Genomic DNA, 20,516 nt, shown 5'->3' with positions numbered 1-20,516 from the left:
ATGTGAATGTGTCAACTGTGAGTACTTAAGTAATAGAAAAAAATCAGCTTCTCTCTGCAAGAATTTTTTTTTTCTCCTTTTTAAGGTTCTTAAGTAAGTTTGACAACTTGTAAGTTTAAGTAAGTTTGACAACCTAGAAAGTTACAGCAGATTTGTTTGCCTTATTTACATTTGACATTTGATAGAAAACATTAGGCAACACAGATCACGTACATATAAAAACATATTCAAACATAAAAGTATTTGTTTGTAAACGTGAGTGATGCATACTATATATATGGTGCATGTCCAAAATTAAAATACTATTAACATTTTATTTATATGTCTAAATATATAAAGCTGTCAATTCAAGTCCTTCCTCATACGATCTCCTACAGGGGCCTTGCTGTGCACCTTTAAAGACACCAACATATGTCTACATAACTGAATGTAAACTTTTTTTTCAAAAAAAAGGAAACATGAGGTGTGCAAGCTCCCCTAGTTAGCAATTGAAGGTTTTTTTGGTGTGTATATTTGGGCACTTTATTTATTTGTGTGCATTACCACACCTGCATGTATTCATGTGAAGAACTCACCTCAGCTCTGTAGGGCAGGAACAGGGCAGAGGCGAGGTTTCCAGTGATACCACTGAGGATATAAATGATGGAGATGCGGACCCAACCTGCCAGCTTCTCCAGGTCTCTCAGAATGGTCATCTGGAATACCACTGACACCACACAGTGTAACAGCCTGCATATGCACACACACAAACACACACACACAAAGTGATTTTTTTTTTTTCATTACATTTTGTTTGTTTGCCTGTTTTAAAAGTAGACCTGTGGGATTTCCCATGTGCCTAGCATTAGCATTAAGTATCAGTAGTCATGTGAGTGAACAGCTCACAAGTGTCAGGGCCTCATTTAGAAATACTTCATTAGGTTTGAATCCTGGAGGATGCTGACATAATCCACTAACCACACTTAATATTCACTCATAGCAAACGACTGAAACAGCTAATTGACTCAGCCTAATAGGCTTAACGTGTTGTCAGACCATATTAAACATTCTCCTTTTGCTATTCAGCAGTTATGGAGCATTACATCTATACTTGAATGGCTTACTCAGCAAAACAAACAGCACAAACAAGCAAAACAATCAAAAATAATTCAATCAAGAATCACATCTAAATTTGTTCAAAAGTGTTAACTTGAAGAGAAATTATGTTTGTGTGTACCCAGCATGGAGGAAGAGAGAGAGCCAGAGACGGTAGAACTGATCAGGAACATCGGGGTTGAGGAAGGGCAGCAGGCCGCACACATCATCCAGACAGTGGACCTGCACAAGAGTAGTGCATTGGTTCAGAAATATACTAACACAGCAACAGACACACACACGTACACACAGAACACATGCTCACACACTACCTGTGAGCAGAGTGTGGCATCCTCATGGAAGTAACCATGCATGAAAGTGCAATACTCTCTGGTCGTGATCTCACATCTACAGGAGGGACAAGCAAAATGCGATTTCAATTTTCTCCACATGACCTAGCAGTGAAATGGCACTCAGCAAGCACCTGATAAAACAATGTGGAACAGTAGATCAAGGTGATGTCTGCAGGCCTTACAGCCAGTAAACATCACACAGCGAATAGTATTACAACCCATGTGTCTCACCTGCCCTTGGTTCCTATGCAGCAAGGCCGTCCCTTGATGTTACAATCCATGTGTCTGTAGCCTGTCTGATTCCACTTCTTGGGGTACGTGCACACCTGTAACAAGGGCAAGCAATGAGCCATTTCAGAGGCAAACTGTGCAATAATCTTAGCTTTTATCTTATTTCCTACTGTAGACATGAGACACAGAGAGAAGCACAGAAAGAAATAATTTGTTTAAATGAAGAAGTGGATGCTGGTGTAAGGAAGTTTATTTGCCACTCACCGGCCACTGGGTGATGTCATCCGGCCATGTGTGAGGCTCTGCAGAGGCAGGCTCTTCACACACTCTGCTCACAACAGGCAGTACAGGAGGACAAAAGAAGAGTTTGAAAGATTTCATCCAAAATGAAGCGCAAATTTCGTCAAGTAATTCACTTACAAATTCATAATGACAACTTATTTGATTAGAGTTGTTACTTAGTGTTCTAAATGTCATGTGGGAGAATAATCACAGAACATATTCTCACCTGGGATCCTGATGGCAGACAGACCCAGAGAACCTACTGATGTCCACAGGCTCATTGTTCCATTTAATAAAGGTGGCCAGTGTCTCCTGTGTATACGGTTGTTTTAGTAAATCAAATTAGTAATTTAAATTAAATATTTAAATTTTTCCTTTTATTTCCCTACAAGCAACTTATAAATACATTTGTAGTGAAAAAAGTAATTTAGTACATATCAGTGGTTCAGGTCTGTGTATCTATGAGAAGCTTTAAAGCACAGGAAAAGCAATGTGTTGACAAATGTAAGTAATTGTGAGGAAGTATGTAAGGAAAGGTGATTATACAACAATATGCTTAGAAGCTCACGTGTGAGTACATGTTTGGGAGTGTATGCTGTTTCTAGTGTGAGGCTATAGATGTGTGTAACTTCAGTATACTAAATCCCTTTTTGGGAGTTACAATTGCAATTGCATGTCTGCTGAATGTGTCACTGCTTGACTTCTTTCTCATACCACAGCAACTTTTTATACACTGACAAGCTAATAGGCTAAGTATGAAGGTGCAGTACAAAGCACTTACAGAACAGTCAGAGCTGAGCGTCTGCACACATCCAGAATTGTCATTCTGAACGCAGCAGCCAGACTCTCTCTCCAGGTCTTTGTCCTTCTGGATCAGACTGACTATCTGTATGTCCCGACGAATGCATGGTGAGAACTTGGCCCCTAAGTGGATCAAGTCCTCCTGAAAAGTGAAAGAAGTTATCTCAACGATGCGCAAACATGACAACCCACAAAAAGTAAAATGATGCACGAAAACAAAAAAACCCTCAGAATCCATTCCTTACATTAATTTCAGGATATAGATGTAGAGTCTGTCAGTCTTTTTAAAAGGTTGTTAATATTTGTTCATGGACCCTAACATGGCTGTTTTTTATTTTTCAGGAATTACAGAAACCTCTGTTTTTCATTCTGGTGCTTGTTTGGAACAACAATAATCTGCTTGAGATTTTTAGGGAAGTAACTTACTAGACTTAGCGACTTAGAGTCCTTGATAAAACAGTGTGGAGCAAGAGGAAGTTAGAGCTCATGAGAAAAACAGTATACAACAGGAAAAGCAGCAAGTAATAACAGCGGAAATTTCAAACTTTATTGACAGTGTATTTTACATACACTGAAATTCTTCTCTGCTTTAACCTAGAAAAGACAGAAACCCAAGGAGGGGGTAACACACAAGATGAACGAAAAGGTTTCTGTCATCTAATAATACACCAGCCTGTCATATTACAGATGAGAAGTGAATACCACTTACTTATCTATGATAGTATTTTGCAAGGTGACTCAGTCCTAAAAGCTGGATATTTTTGGAAACAGTTCACTTTGGTTTTCATACACCATGACAAACATCTAATGAGGTTGTCTATATAGGCAGACAGTTAAAGTGTAATGTTGTATATAGTAAAGTGTAATACAGTAGTTGAGCTGAGACCAGTAAAACACTCACAGAGCTGGGACCAATCCAGAAGTTCTCCTGTTGGATATACTTGACACTCTCATAAATGCCTTTGTTCTTCAGCACCTACAGAGGGCGACAGAGTCACACAGTTAGCAGATGATCTGTTAAACGTGCATCAAGACAAAAGTACCACAACATTTTCAGTTCATTCATTTTTCTGTGTTCATTTCCAGGTGAAGGACAATACATTGTGTCTCACAAAGGAATCTTTCTGCCTGATGACTGTGTTTGCTAGAATAAAAATCACTTTTTGTAGGTTGAATTCAGTTCGCTCACCAGTTCAGAAGTAGAATGTTGTGCAAACCCCACAGGGGCAAAACCATATGTGCAACAGGCCAGCAAAGTGATTACTATATGGACAAACGTGATCCAATAGGTAAAGTAGGGCCTAAAAAGACAGAGACACAAGTAAATCAGTTAAAACAGGTGAAAATCATAATAATCATAATAACCATAGTTTCATGTCAGTTTTACTGTTAAAACTGCCACAAAAAATATTAACAATGATTCAACAGATTTCACAGGTTAAGTTCTCACTCACTGACTGAGGTCTACACTTTTTTTAAGGCATTATATCTAGTGTCTTCATGAACAGAAGCATCTACTCAATGCCAACCTGTGGCTGTGGAAGTCGTCCAGCTGCTTCTGGACGTTGCTGCTGAGGCTGCGTCGGTAGTGCCGGTTCAGCCACTTTCCCACCACGCCCATGCCGTACTGACGCTTATGTTTGTCAAATGCAAAGTGCTTAACTTGGGAGGCGATGCGACGACCCCGGCGAGGATGGCTCTTATCTTGCACTACAACTGGTGTCCTCGGCGTTCGAGATATGTCCTTACTGGCACTGGGAGAAAGGTAGACGGGCAGGAAGAGAGATCGAATTATTAAAGAAATGGGAAAGTTGTGAGAAAGTGTGGTGGACCTGGGCAGAAAGGTGGGGTTTAGACAGATAAAGCAGAAGAAGGAAATGAAGGTGTATAAAGTAAATGTTTGTACATGGAATATAGTAAATAAATATCAGAAGAAAAAGGAGAAAATTAATCTAAAAGGGGATAAGTATGTCAGCAGTCTATAGATCACGTATACCATGCCACACTTTAGACTTTAAAGGACCCAGTTTTTGTGTCTGGCAAAGTAAGGATTACTGAATATTCTGACAAGAAGAATTATCAAAGTGTTAGTGACTTTCTAAAAGTGTCAAGTGTTTTTGATTGCGTATTGACTTACAGGCTTAAGAACTTCTGGTCAGGCTGCTCACTGGGAGCTAAAGATGCAGACATGGGAGGCGATTCAAATACGTCATCAGCCATAGAGTACAACTCATCATGAGCATCAACCTACGCAAGAAAGGTAACAGAGATCACAGAGGAGGTGCAGGAAGAAAAAAAAAATGCAGATCAGTAATCAATTCGCAGGGAGGCTTCATATGCATGCAGGAGCAGGCATTACAGAAAAGAAGAGCACACAGGACAACTCAGATGATGAGCAGCTTCTGAGCTGAATGAGGTCAAACATACTTATATTTGAAAAAATCTGACATATATGTGTTTGTTGCATATGGATTTTCAACATTTAATGTTTGTCTTGCAGCAACTAACTGAGGTAAGGAGAGAGGAGGTAAATGGAGAAAAGAGGGTGGCTAGAGAGAAACTTTTAAAATCTATGGAGGAGCAAGAAAGTCATGGCAAGAGATAAGAAATGGAGACAGCCTGACCAACACAATGATGGCAGGTGATGTGAGAGGTTTGAAAGAGAAGTGATACACATAACAAAGTAAACAAAGGTTCAAGCAGGAGCATAGAAAGCATAGAAAAGAAGAAGGACAAAGAGAGGTCATAGTGGTTGCTGAAGAAAAGAGGGTGGCAAGAAAGGAAGACAGGAAAGAAAGTTTAAAAAATTACAAAAGAAAGGACAGAGAGATTTTGCCGCCAATGCAATGAGAGAGGCACATTGTCTGCTGACCTTGCTGAAAAAGATTGACTCGGACGTGTCGGCAGAGTCCACCGTATCTTCATCCATCCAACTGGGTCTGACAAAGCTTCTCTTGGGGAAACTGCGACCTGTCTGGGAGCCTGCCAAGCCGCTACGACCCTGAACAACACACAACCATATAAACACATAAGTAATTTTTTACCCATGTATGTTTTGATCAGTTCCGCTCTACATAGAAACAAAGGAACCACATTAAAAACTTTAAAAGTATCTTTTGCACTCAACTGTCATTTTCTTCAAAGGGACATGCACCAGCTACCCGATTCCATGTTATTAAACATATCTAGAACAGTTGGTTTTTTTATGGTATGATAATATTATGGTTTGGTTGTGTCTGCACTGTAAAGTCTGTAACTCTGTAAAGTTAATAATATAAAAAAATGGTCAAAATGTGTCTGCAATCTGCATTTTTTTTTCTATTAAACTAAACGTAATACAATGTTTATTTTTATTTTAATGACATTTGCAAAATTGAAATTTCCGACTGCCTTTGCCTTAGTCTACTTGATCTGTATTTGAACAGCAATAGTTTATCTTTCAGGTTTGTATTAATTCTGCCTAATAAGTCAACAAAAGCATATAACAGATCTTTCTGTATTCTGGATTGTGAAGTTACTTCACAATAACTGTATCTGTATCTGTATCTGAATCTGAATTCCATTCCATACCACAAAATTCCATGCAACCTCACACAGGACAGGTTTTACTAGATAAAACGAACACAATGTTACAGTGTTGTAGCTGCTGTGGATAAAAGAAGCTCACACCCCAAGTTCACTATCTGGAATACACACACACACACACACACACACAGGTATTCTGGTGCCTGACCCACCCTCATTAGATTGGACGCTGCTCGGATGCTCATACGAGCAACAGACTCCCTCTTACGCCTGGGGAAGCGGCTGTATCCAGAACGCTGGCTGGTGAATGAGCTGAGTGAGGTGACACCTGGGGTTACTGGTCCTCCCTGAGAGATGTGGGGCGTCCTGGGAGAGCGACTGTCCACCTCATCTGGGCAACGGAAGGCTCGCCCCCGTGCTAGGGGATCCACAATCTACCAAAAACAGTGTAACAACGTCATGACATTTACATATTTTTGACCAAATCCCAGTAAATATCTACTGTAATCATGAGAGCTCACATGCAGTGTACTCCTGCAGTGAAGAGAAACAACAAAAAAAGGAATCCCTCAGAGATGATAGCTACTTGGTTTACAGGGCTGAGACTTTAAGAAAGAATTACTCTCTTATATAAGCAGTGCAGGTGAGGGTAGGCACAAGCTAGAGAAGAAAGAAAAATAAAATGCGTAGATGTAGATGTAGACTAGATGAATAGAGCTGTCTGACACAGACTGAGGGGAGTGACACGATTCATCTGGGACACAGATGGCCCACGTCTGTCACCGTACACCACTCCATTTTATTACAGCCAGACACATTTCTTCTTCTCTCCTCACATCCTCCATCTTATTCTTTCTTTTTGCTCCTGTCTTTCCAGAGAAGTCCTTAAAATGTTAGGACACTAAATCATTCAAGTGGAAAAGTACTACCCATACTACTTGTTGGATAATGGTGAAAGTGAGTGGAAATGGGAATTCTCAGCGGAACAGACTTCATGACATAATGCCTGTTGTGTGCCATCACATTTCATCTCGCTGTTTGTGTGGATTATTTCCATGGCAGGTTATTTTGGTCTATTCATACCATAGGATCACGATATTAAGATGTTTCTAACCAAATGACGTTTAATAAAACCCTAACCAGGATGTGAATCAATGGATCCGGTGTTGGTCGAAGGTCACAATGATCACATGAATCTATGAAAGGAGCATACCTTGGGCATCTTATGTGTTGCTGGTGAGTCAAGGCCCTGGTCGATGCTGGTGGCCGTCTCAGGCTCTCTATACTGGGCCTTTAGCTTGCCATAGCGCTGGCTGCAGTGGCGCAGGCTCTTCCTGTGCCATACCTGCTGCTTGGTCTGACAGTCCTCCCCCACTCCAAACCACTGAGCTGTACCCCTAGAGGTATAGGAGGAAGAGGATGGTCTCGGGATTACAAAGTACAGAGTCAAACAGTTAAGGTAACACAGGAAGAGAGTGTACAAATGAACATTGTGTGAAGTAGTTCTCCTAGATGTATCTATTGATGTCTCTGGACACATCCTCAGTGATGTTCCTGGAATAATAACGTGTTTTGGGTCTGTCGGCATCATACACCTTCCTTCAGGTAACACAGATGGCAGATCAGACCCCTAATTGTGTACTGATAGCTAGCTCTCATCTCTTGAGCCAGCCAAGGTTGTTGCCGTGGTTTGGACAATTTGAGGTCCACTGACAGCAGGTTTGAGGTTTTTCCCAGCTCTGACTAACGAAATGACCTGCTTGGAAGACCTGACAAAGATAGGCTGCCTATTTACGTATCCACTGTAGGTCCCACTGTAGGTCAGACTCAACTTAGACAAGCAACCTGAATGTTGAACAAATGAACAAAAACAATAAATATGACGCAAATAACAAAGTCTCTATCTTACCTGCGAATACTTTGTGAGAGCGATGTTTGTCTACTAAACTTTGCCCTCCTGTCTGTGGCTGTGAAGTGTCCATCTCCGGCTCCACTGACGCTCTCTGACACAGAACTGGTGGCTCGACCACTGACGCTTTTTTTAAGAGACGGGCGCAATGGCTGAACAGAAGAGAGGACAAATAATGCTACAAAACAACGTCTTCCAGTATATTAATATGAAGAGAGCATAAAAACAGTGGACTACTGAAATGATATTCACTGTTAGAACTACAGCTGCAGTAATATTACAATAACCTAAGTAAGGCAGCAACAAGGCAGAGAAGGCATAAGAAACTATCGTAAGGACACATACAGTTCTGATGAAGGTCTACAGTATTTTGCTTGCTAATTGGTAGAATAAAAGACAATTAACTATTGCAGGAACCTTGGAATACAGAATAATGAAATAACTACTAAAACATAAGACTGTTAAGAAAGTAATTAGATAATTATCGCAATGAGTACAATCCTCAGGATCAGCGGCAAGACTAAATCCCAGTATTGAAATAGTTGGATTAAGTGTACATTTAATGTGAACACAATTGTGTTCAGTCAATATTTTGCATAGCTGTTATTGCTAAAAGGGCCACTCCCTCTCCCTGTTCTCTTAAACACCTACTTGTGTATGCTGTTCTTAATGTTATTGTATTATGTGGGGTGCAGCGATTCCTCTGAGTCCATTTTCTTAACCTGCAGTGACTCTGCAGTTGGCGAGGCTAATGGTCTTGTCATTCTCAGAGTTAATGGGGCTTGAAGCAAGCTGTAAGTGAGCTGTATGTTGAGGCTGTAGCACAGGCTGCCGAGATAGGTCGATACACTTTCTCGGCTTCTGCTACCACAGAGTTGTTATCAGCAAAAAAACAACGTTTGCACATATCAGTCCTACAGTCTTGGATATTTTAACCAAAAATTGTGCATTAAGTGGGCTTTGGACAGAAAGATGAACAATCTTTGAATCAGCAAATCACAAGCAAATGTAGACGTGTAGCTGGATAGTCTTATTTGGTAGGAGCACTTACTTTCTGTGGTTCATAAAAAGTAATCTAATAATGATATTATTAACAGTGTGACTTATCATGACAGCAGGAACACTACACATTCTACAGTTAATGTCTGTTTGTTTTTCAACACTGCAACATATCGTCTTATATAACATGCATACAACACAACCACACAGCAGCTCCTCCTCTAATTGTGGAAACTGACAGTAACAGCACAAATCAAACAGGACCTAGAAAATCTCCTATCTTAACTCTTTGGTGCTTTACGTTTTAAGAATAAAAATCAAAACTGGACATGTAATTGCAGAGAGAATTCACATTTTCAAATGTACTTGTAGTTGTTTAAGCATTAAACACTGCACATAATGTTTTGAGGCCTTTTCCAAAGAATTTAAACATTTAAATTTGTCTCAGTAAAGGAAAAACCATTATTGTTCTTTTTCCTCTTGTAACAACAAAGCCCCTGTACCCACATTCACGTTCACTAAGCTAGCTAGTCTTTACGAACAGTTTAACTGCAGCATGCTCAATTAACCCCTGACAACATAAAACTTTGTGCAGTTGAAATGCCATCATTTGTGTTCTAGGCACGAGGCCCACAGGGGGGAAATGTATGGCCTTGTGCCCTAAAACTGCTACAACTTTCTAAAATGTGTCCCTGTCCAAGCAAGAGCAAACTGAGAGGTACAGTGGAAGAGCATGCTACCCACATTAACACGTTAAGTGTTTTTTTTCCATCCTCTGTATATAGTAACGCTGATGACGCAAATGACTAATAAGCATGGCATCAACAGTCATCAACTAAATGACAGGCAGTCTCTGTTGTGAGTCAAGAAAGCTTTTTTGTGATTTGCTGCCAACAAAACAATAACTTTTTGCAAGCACTATTGTTTTTACCCAAAGTCGACTGATTGTAGCTCTAAATCGTACCTATTAAGCCTATCTCAAGTTAAATACTTCAATAACTTCACTTTTGAGCTGCACAATAACATCTAACTAACTATCTGGTTAAGTGTTGTTTTCTGTTGCAACTGTTGCAACATAGCAAATAAAGACATAAATATCATATACATGATACAGATAATATGTTTAACTCTCACTTTACTCTTGACAAACACTTTGTTTAAATGCTTATCTCTGAATGCATTTTCTTTTAAGGACCTTTCAGGATTTCACAGTTTGAGCTGCATTCATAAGTTATTTTTGCTTCATTTTGCTTCTTTTATAAGGAGGATGGTTTGATATACTTGAAAAGAAAAAAGGAAGGAACTTTTAGACAAAGGCTAAAAGGGCTAAAAGAGGCTGGGTCTCTGCTGTTTGTGCCAGACTGCGTGCTACAGTAAAACTAACAACAGATGCACAACATGGATTGTTTTCAACCAATAAATACCTCTAAATACCTCTCATGCCTCTGAATACCCATAACACAAGCAATAATTTTACATTTTTGTACTTAAAAGTTTAAAAGGTCACAAGCTGCGGTTTATGCCCTCCAGAAGGGTAAGAAAGGCTGATATGTAGTTTCTCTGAAATTGTAAAAATATATATATATAAAAAAGTCTACATTTGCCCTTGTTCTTCCTCTTCTTCCTCTTTGTGCGTATTAATGGAATGCAAACCAACTTTAAAAATGCATACTAAAACCTTCTGTATCAAGTATATATGCCTATTTGTTCAATCAGTGAAAGAGATTTGGCTTCATATTATTGTCTCTATTTATCTACCATAATTTCATCATCAGCCAATAGCCGATAATATAAATATTGCCATTATCAAGCCAATCATTTATGAGTCCGATATGTATTGTACATTACAAAAACTAACAAACTGCTTCCTTAAAGTTTAATAACTTGTAATCTTTTTCAACATCAATTGTTCTATAGATTATTTCGAAATGAATTCGCTGTTGATTAATAGAGTTTCAAATACCCTTTACAAGCCACTAAATAACTGTTTGCTGTTTTGGTAAATTTGATTATCAAAGCATTTGTTATGTATGTCCTTGATTTTACTGTGTTGTGTTAAATGTCTTCGTGCCACTCACCCACAGACTGAGGGATAAAGAGGAGGTACGAGAGAAATGAAAATAAAAATTAAACAGAATTTTCACTAACACATTTTCAGTTTTAAAACCACTCATTGAACAACAGCGGGTTAACCATGAATCAAAGGTATTTAAAGTGGAGTGAAAGAAAGCATCGCATTCATGGTCAAATAGAAGAGGACCCTCCATCTTCTCTACAGCACCAGCAACAACTCAGAAAGGAAACTATTACAATTTAACAAAACAAACAGCAGCTGGCCCCCTTCCAGGTCACTCTGCAAGAAAACAATCACTGGCAACCTCTCTCAGCTCTAAATAAATGTAAATGATGAACAATTTCTCGTGTTAACTTATGGTTTTGGACAAATATTATACCTATTATATATTATTATTATTATTATCTATAATTAAATGCAGAGAAGAATTTCGGTGCATGTAAAAATATACTGACAATAAAATGTTTAGGGTTATAAATATTATGCCAAAATAAAGATTGTAGCTTCAGAATACAGTTAATTTTTATTTTTTATTAATTCAACACGCATGGGAAAGTGCGCTGTAACAGGAAGTGGTTGATCATTGTGATAACACATTTTCTAGGTGACAACCTGCCCCAAGAGGCCGAGCAGTGAAAATCAAGGTCAAGACCAAAACTGTCAGCCTACCTGTTTTGCAGGGTCGTGGGACATCATCTCCTCAGGTGGAGGGATGGCTATGACAAGGCTGGGCGGCTTCTTGCTCTTTAGACGGCTATCTGATTGACCGCTGTTGGGAGGAGGCTCCTCCCCTCCATGCGACGCCATCCTGTCAGGGTGCTGGAGGAGAGAAAATCATGATGGATGTAATATTATCACATAACTGAAAAATTTACGTCACACAAGATTGACTTGCACAGTTGTTATACTTAACAGTATAATTTACAGTAGTGCTTTTGAGTATTTACACCAATTAGAACACAACAGGTGCTCCATCACCCCAGCAGTTATTATGACAATTACAGGTTTTTCTTCTACTGATAAAACACATTTTGAAAGATCTATGTCATTTGAATGAATTCTCAAGGACTGTTGTATGACTGGGATCATACCCACAATAATGCACAAGGCACAAAGTCAATATTCTGTGATTACATGTAATCTCTAATCTTGGATTTATGAACAGGATGAACTGCTCCAGTGATCTAGTTCATATATATCAATTCTCGGCCTACAAAATAGAAGAGCTAAAAAAAACAAACAAACAGAAAAAGACAAAATTCTAGGCTTTAGAAACTTAAATGTTTGTGTATCAAGTTTGTCTTGTGCATAGCAGAGGACCCTCCATCTTCTCTATAGCACCAGCAACAACTCAGAAACTATTGCAGTCTAACAAAACAAACAGCAGCTGGCCCCCTTCCAAGTCACTCTGCAAGAAAACAATCACTGGCAACCTCTCTTTATTTTTGATTACCTTCATAGGCAATTTCTTAAGTGATCCTTCAATGCTCTGCAGTCACTTTGAGCAGATGAGAAACTGTTGTTAATATCAAGGATAGCAACCTTGTTCTGCATCAAAGCTGCCTACGTCGCCGATTTAAATTAATTGAAAGGGAAGGCTGGAGGATAAGAAGGGGAGGCGTCTTCTAGAGTGTTTCATTGTGAATATGTGAAAAAAATAAATACATAATAATCAACAAACAAAAGCACACAAATTATTAAATAATATCAAACTTCTGTCACTGCCAAAAACCCTCTAGTGAAGTATAAGGGTTAACAGATTTAATTTATTCAAATATAGCACAGACAATTTGTCGTTATTTATTTCATTCAATTTGTAATGATTTACTTGGTTATAAAAACAGTAAGTTTCCTATCCCAGTGACCTAGTGTGTGTGTGTTTCACAGTGTAATAGCACAAAGCTTATGATGATGATATAGTACATTTTCTGGAAATTAATTCTGGAAACCATTTAGTGACAAAACAACCAGATGGACACATATTCTTTTGGCTAATCCAGTGAATTAAATCCCTGACACATGAAGGTACTTCAGAACATTAATGCAAAAATTATGCAAAGTAAAAACCAGCCCTGCTCACTGATGTGCATATTTGCTCACAGACAGATATTAAAGGGATAGCTATCTTGGTTTAAATCATACAGCAACATCTCTCTACCAGCTGACAAATTTAACGAAATCACATCATGATGTATAGTGTCATACAGCACTGCTGAGCCAACAAGAGATTTCACAATAACACATTCAATTTGAAAGTTAAAATAAATTCAAGGTAACTGGTTAGGCAACTAAATCAGAAATCAATTCTGCAGTGGTTAATGCACAAACCTGCACCACTAATGAAAAAGCAACTGATATGCTAGCTGTTAAGCAGCTGGGAGTGACACCCGAAGACGTCAGATGACAGAGATCAATAGTGCTCTCAAATCATACATCCTCCAGGTGGTTAATAATCCATATCCTAACAGGCCTGCACTCTTTTTTTTTATTGATTGCATATAATAATGCTGATCTAGTAGCTAGAGGTTTTGCTGCTTCTACACTGATTTGAAGTTGCTTTGTAGGCGATCATCTGGTTATGTCTGGAACACATTTTATATCCAACTACTTAAAAGACACTCACAGTACTAGTAGTATGACTCCTATAAAGATCACTGTGTCCTACAGGCAGTGTTTACAAACAATACATCATATTAACTGAACTACATCACATGCGCACATGCTGCACACTTTGGACGACACAAATAGCACATAAATCACATCTTGATGTGATAAGAATCATCGTCGGCCTCTTTTCAGCTCAGTTAATGAAATTATTTTGTCAAACTTACTTATCCTTCTCTTTACCACAGTCAACAGTGGAACAACCAGCCAGTCTATTCCTGGAGCTCAGAGTGTCTTGTAGCATTACGCTAAATATTTCCAGAGAAATCAAAGATATTGCAGACATAAACCTACAACGTTACAAGGCCAACACATTCACAATGTCATTACAGTCTTGAAAGCCTTGAAGTTGTCCTGAGATGTGGTTTATAAAATCAATGTGAGACCCTCGGTGTCTACAGGAGAAATGGCAGCAGCAGGGAAATCTGACACCAGCTCAGTTAATAACCTAGTTTCCACTATGGAGCCACGGCACAGTTAGATGCAGCTTTACATATAATTTGTGTTCATATTCCCCCATAAACAGGATTTCTATGATACCTTTAAGCTATTAGGAGTGTACATTTCAATTCTGACAATAGTGTTTTCAATTATGTGTGATAAATATTTCAAGCTTAAGCAGAAAGACTTATCCTTAGTCCTCTTGAGACAGAGAGGAGGCTACTGGGAATCTAGCCTGTGGTTGAGTGGAGACTTAGGTAGGGGGTGGAACCCATCCACTTAGATAATGAAATAGCTAGGAATTTAGCTAATGGACAGAGTGCTCTTGTGGCAGAGGACCACTGCTGACAATAGTCTATCAATGTAGGCGGTTGTACAGGTTCACATAGGAAAACTAATGAGAATGGACTACAAATTATATTCTCCAGAGGAAAGATGACAGATATAAATACAGAGCTGGAAACCCACAGAGTATGAAGCATTAACCACAAAAAGGGGTTAGTGCTTTTTTTTTTAACTAAATATATCAATACACAGCCATCTAGTATAGTTATAGTTATATTAATAGTTAGTTAATAGTTACATATATATATATTGAATCAGTATCACGATAGCACCCTGATAGTTACAAATCTAATTTTCCCAAGACTTTAATTAATATTTGCTTTTCTTTGTTTCACATTCAGCATTTAGCATGCGCCACATAATTGTGCAACATATTCACATAAACAGTTCAAACGCCTGTATCTTGTCTTACCTGCCATTCTGTCGGAATACAATCTTGAGTGGAACTTCTCTGCTAACATGAAGGAATACTGATTAACACCCCCAGGTCAGATCATTTTACAGTACAACAGTTCTAGTTGAGCTAACTCGATATTCTTATTCACAATAGCATTAATGCTGCACAGCAAAGCCAGAAAAATGAGAGGCATTTCTATTTGTGTTAAGCAGCAGACCAGTTCTGGCATACTGTTGATACCATCAACAAGAAAAATATCTTAGTGGAAACAGACTTTCCTCCTCTATCGTTTCCAGGTGGTATTATTGCTGGTGCCGCTGTAGCAAAGATGACAGGATTTATTTTCCATTTTCCTCAGAGTACCAACTACCAACAATGCAGAACAAAAGCCTGAGTTTATCCATTCATTTATTCTGTAATGGAGCCATGAAAGAATATAGAATTGGTACCAGGCTTTCAGTTAGCCAGAGGTTTCGTGTCAGGTGACACACAAAACTGCATGGTCAATGTGAGGTTTACAGGGAGCTAATCTAAATGGCAGTGGTGTTATTATTCTATAGCCAGGACATTGTGCAATCATCCTCCACTTTATTATGATTCTTTAAAGCAAAAAATATGTCTACTGTCAGCTGAAGATTGACATCAGTTATACTTAATTTACTGAATCCATGACCATGATTTTGCCCAGCTGTGTGAAAATGGTAATATGTCAGCAAGTCACAGCACCATCAGAGCATGTTAAACAATCATTAACCATGCATGCACTCTCTCTCATGTGCTAATCACATCTAGCCAACACTGAAACTTGCTCCTAAGATGCAGAACGAGTGAACCTGTTAACTGATTCATTGTAGTCCCAGATCCCAATGAGTCACATGTCAGAGCCAAAAAAAGGATATGCCCACAGTGAGCCATCACTAATTTCATCACAGGGTATGAAAAATACCATTTTCAACAAGTGTCCCTACATGTTTGTGCCTCTTTGGGGTCTAATTATTCACTGGATCACGAAAACAGTTCCACACTTGACCATTAATCAGTGGGACTGTACTGTATGTGTATTAGCCACCTACACCCCTTTATGTTTGGTGATCATGTCTTCCTATGAGAGTACGTCGCCATGGTTCACTCTCTTCCCCCAGAGAGAGGTGTGCCCTGAGAATGTGTCAGTGTGTTTGTTTGTGTGTATTCCCACATGAGTGATTGTCAAGGCGGTGTCTTCCCATGTAATCCCGGAGAGAGGCAGGACTGGCTCATTCACTCAGAGCTGCACAAATGCAGTCAGGACACATTGTTCTTATCTTACACAGGCCATACATAACCCACATGCAGAGGTATGGGGAAAAGATCATGTTTCTTATTCTGTCACACTCACACCACACAGCATTTGACCAACGCCACTTGGGCCAAGCACACTCATTGCCAACATTTACTTAAGCTAAGTGTAGGCAACACTTGACAAACATGTAAAACAAGGAGGGTTTTCCAGGCTACATGAGCTCACTACAGAGTTTACAACAAAATAAAAAATAAAAAAAACAACAACATATTTATCCATCTAGACTGTTTTGGTATGAGTTGCAGACTTTTGGAGATATCAGCTGTAAAGATTTCTGCCTTCTCTCTAATATAACAGTACAAGATAGTACTACGTAGATGAGACCCATAATACCCAGCAAACCTCTTGTCCATGAGTAGATGCATGTTTCCTTCTGCGTGGTGATATGAAAAGAAAAATAATTCCTACATGAAACTGCTCACAACAAGATCTGTGGACTACCCTGAGCAACCAGATCGTGATTTCTGGAAAGAGACACTGTTGTTTCCAAATGTCTTTCTTGGCTGTCGGAGCACCACAAGTGAATTACCATTACCTTTTTCCTTTAGTCCAGATGGATAAATAAATAAAACTGTCCTCAACACAGCTTAATAAATTAAGCTTAAGCTGTACTGTTAAAGTGAAATAAAATCGCTAAGTCATGATAGTGACTGTGAAACACCATGATCAGACTTTTTACACTGGATTTTATTAGGACCTGAACTACTATAATTTTAGCCTGTTACAGTCCCTTACCTAAGACGGGGAGAAAAAAAATCGAGACACTCACTACACTACTTTGAAAGCGACCAAACCAGTTCACTCACTGTGTATATTTTTGGCATTCTTCTCACATCTGAGCCAAGGGAACTGCTGAGAAACTACACTATGTGCCTCCACAGCAATAAAAAGCTTGTTGTTGCTGTGTGGAGAAAAGAGTGAGTCTCACTGAACAGAAGTGTTGTGAGTGCCAAGCTCAGTCAGCTCAGCTTTTTTTTCCCTACTTTTCCCATTTGTAGTGGTACAGAAAGCTCCAAATATATTTCAGTAGTGAAAGTAACCAATATTAATAAGTGAAGCATTACAACAGCACCATGTCACTGACCAGATAACATTTGTGCAATTGATAACCACAGCAAATAAGAGCTCAGGACAAAGATGTGGTCTTTCACCATTTTAAAGAGAAATTTGAGGGAAGTATAGAAGTGGGTGGGCTTCAGATTATTTCTTTTAGAAAAACTAATGACTGAATAGAGAGGACTGCCAATGGTGTATGCATGGTAGAGACATCACAGTCAATATTATGTAAGATCCACTGAGAAAGGGTTTAGTCTCATTTCACCACACTATACCCCACTCTAGCCTTGAGCCTTGTATTGGTAGGTATATCATGTAATTGTACAGCCCGCTTTGTCCGGTCCGAACTACAGTGACAAATTAATTACAATTATCTTTGGTCACTGTTAATTTCTAACTTGAAAATGTTACATCATTCACCATCCCAAATGTTGGATTTGCAGTTGATAAGTGGATATGAACAGCTCTCCTTTACATGACCGTGACAGGAGTCAATAACTACAGGAGGACATTTCTCTTAGTCTCTTCTCCTAAATGTCTTGTGACTCTGATAGGCTTTCATCCTTAACCATTATAAAGCAACAATAACCTTGGGCCAGGTTGTGATCATTCAAAAGGTCACATGGGCGGCACTTCTGATACTGTTGTAAATGTGTCACAATCAAGATCTGTACTCTAGACAACACTGCAAACCAACATCCTTCCTTTTTTCACAGAGAATTGAGACTTTGCTTATTCACACTCTTTTTAACTTCAGTAATCTTTTTAAACTTTTTCTGTTGTCCTGTAAGTCAGTTTAAGATTATCATTATGGACAATTATCTATCATCTTACTGTGCAAGCCTGCCACAGAAATATCCGCTGAGCTGTTACTGGACTTATTCATCCTCATCATTTCTTCATGTCCACCTAGTTTTACTTGCATCTTACCTTGGAGACCCTGACAAAAAACATGTACAAAAGCATGTGAAACTATTGGTTTAGCACAAGCACTTATTCTAATGGTTTAAAACATTAAGCTGCATTAATTAACTTCAGAAGAGCACATTTATGCATGAACACAGCAATGCTAAAATCCATTAAGGATAACGTCAACATGAAAATTACTCAGAACTCAAGAACAAGTGTGACTAAGATTAGGAAGCATCAGCACAATGATAAGTGAAGCATGAATAATAATGGGAATAATTATTTAATCATTATGACTGAGAACAGAGCTGACAACAGTGCAAGAGACGGTGTTCACAAAAAGATCACATTCACACAGACTTTATGTCTTGCGCAGTCAGTGTGTGTGGGGACAACTATGTCAAGTGCAAATTTGTACGTGGGACTTGTCCACACTTACTGCGTGAGCTACAGTAGTAACATGAGGCGTTATTGTGTATTTACACTGCCAGTCAAAAGTCGTCAATCTGAAATCATTTTAAATTTTCTCTAAAAAGAAAATGGAAAACACAAATATGTTGAAGGTTAGGTAGGTTATTAAAAATGCTGGTTGAATTTTTATTCAAGATGTTCTAGATGTTGAGGTGACACACATCAGTTCAATTAAGATCTAACATTTATTGTCCAATCACATATTTTTATTAGAAGATATCATGTGATTCGGCTGTGCTATGGACATTTTGAGACATCTTGTGTGGACCAGATACTGGCAAACCCTCATAGTCTGCTTTTAGCTCATACTTTCTTTGTTTGATTCACACTTGAGTCAACAATGGATGAATTATGGTGCGTTGATTTTTATGGCACCATTACCAGGTGCCTCCTAATTTTCATTTTCATTTCATTTCATTGTTTCGTTTCAGTAAATTCTGCCTATGAAAACGAATTTTCTTTCAAGAACTGATTTTTCCTTACGAAGTCTATGTGTCTCAACAAACTAAGCTGTTGGAAGACCAGAAGGGAATGAATGTGAAAGAGCTCTAAAGCACACAGGCCAGCAGCCAGCTGGCAAAGAGCACTCAGCTTTAACAAGACCTTTTAAAAACACACAAAACCTTTGATGACAGCAATGAAATGACAACCTCCTGATAAACTTCAAACAGACGCTTTCAAAAGGTGGAAAACATGTTTGGTTTGGTCTGTCTCCACTGTTGCTATGTGTGTAGTGTACAAACCGATCATGACCGAGAAGACAGTTATGCTCAGGCGTAGGAGACCATGAGTTTCAATGGTGTTTGTGTCCTTCTGAACAGTAAGAGAAACAACTGAATCTGCCCCCTCATTTTTCACTTCAAAGCACAATATCTCATGATGACAAATCTCTGAACAAAACCTTGAGTCTTTACATATCCCATTACGCATCAGCGGCTGATAATAGCACTTTGGTCCCTCCAACAAATCAATAGTTCCATTTTAGAGCTATTAGAAGACAGTGATTCAAGTTAACGATTGAGGAATCTTATTTGAAAAAGACCTTGGCTTCCACCTAACAATTCCAGAGACACTTTGAAACACTGCACCATTTTCCAAGAGTCTGCATGCCCAAACCTGCAAACAGCAAACTACTATGCAACTCCTCAGCCTTGTTCTCAGTCCAAGAGATCCTCAGAATCCTCAAGATGTGACCTAAATAGCAGATGTTCATATGCTGAGTGGACACATGAAACAGCTAACTTCTGAGGATTTCTCTGACTAAATCTTGTCAGCTGGGCCAGCCGGCTGTTAAAACTGAGACAGACAAAGTAATGTACTCACAATTGCTATCTGACAGAACATGAGTAAAGACATTTTGTCCCCTTATGGATCTCACAAGATACACTGAGGAAAATGCATGTTTTCTGTGTAAGTGTAAATGTGCTACAACTTACTTTCTATACCACTGAGAGCTTTAATGCAAAGCCAGGGTAGCCACAGGAATCCTTTTAAGGCTCACGAGTCTTCGGGATTCAAAGTATTTCCGGTGTCTCAGAATATTTTCAGATAATGTGTCATGCAGTTTGAACGAACGCTGGCATGGGAGTGGAGGGAAAAAAAATTCCAACAGCGCCAGCCGTTTGATACTGTTAACTGCAGCGGGT

General features: G+C 38.9%; 1 protein-coding gene across 3 annotated transcripts in view; it reads right to left on the bottom strand.

Annotated features, from left to right (window-relative positions):
* The window catches only part of LOC124069940 (inactive rhomboid protein 2-like), a 30,481-nt gene that overhangs the window by 7,352 nt on the left and 2,613 nt on the right, over positions 1 to 20,516 (bottom strand). The window contains exons 1-17 of one of the 3 annotated variants that reach the window (XM_046409498.1): positions 15,111 to 15,843; positions 11,918 to 12,067; positions 8,176 to 8,327; positions 7,480 to 7,663; positions 6,479 to 6,700; positions 5,614 to 5,742; positions 4,879 to 4,988; positions 4,271 to 4,495; positions 3,931 to 4,042; positions 3,643 to 3,717; positions 2,722 to 2,883; positions 2,167 to 2,252; positions 1,923 to 1,986; positions 1,659 to 1,753; positions 1,407 to 1,482; positions 1,217 to 1,317; positions 576 to 729 (exon numbers count right to left, since the gene is read on the bottom strand). In XM_046409498.1, the coding sequence (XP_046265454.1) occupies positions 576 to 729; positions 1,217 to 1,317; positions 1,407 to 1,482; positions 1,659 to 1,753; positions 1,923 to 1,986; positions 2,167 to 2,252; positions 2,722 to 2,883; positions 3,643 to 3,717; positions 3,931 to 4,042; positions 4,271 to 4,495; positions 4,879 to 4,988; positions 5,614 to 5,742; positions 6,479 to 6,700; positions 7,480 to 7,663; positions 8,176 to 8,327; positions 11,918 to 12,055 (2,085 nt within the window). In that variant the 5' untranslated portion in view covers positions 12,056 to 12,067; positions 15,111 to 15,843. Of the gene's footprint in view, positions 1 to 575; positions 730 to 1,216; positions 1,318 to 1,406; positions 1,483 to 1,658; positions 1,754 to 1,922; positions 1,987 to 2,166; positions 2,253 to 2,721; positions 2,884 to 3,642; positions 3,718 to 3,930; positions 4,043 to 4,270; positions 4,496 to 4,878; positions 4,989 to 5,613; positions 5,743 to 6,478; positions 6,701 to 7,479; positions 7,664 to 8,175; positions 8,328 to 11,917; positions 12,074 to 15,110; positions 15,844 to 20,516 lie in introns of those variants that run through there. The other 2 variants (XM_046409491.1, XM_046409483.1) reach the window with 2 other exon arrangements.

Source organism: Scatophagus argus, chromosome 2 (assembly GCF_020382885.2).
Source record: "Scatophagus argus isolate fScaArg1 chromosome 2, fScaArg1.pri, whole genome shotgun sequence".
Lineage (NCBI taxonomy): Eukaryota > Metazoa > Chordata > Actinopteri > Scatophagidae > Scatophagus > Scatophagus argus.
The sequence above is the reverse complement of the archived record's forward strand: the minus strand, read 5'-3'. Positions and strand labels throughout refer to the sequence as shown.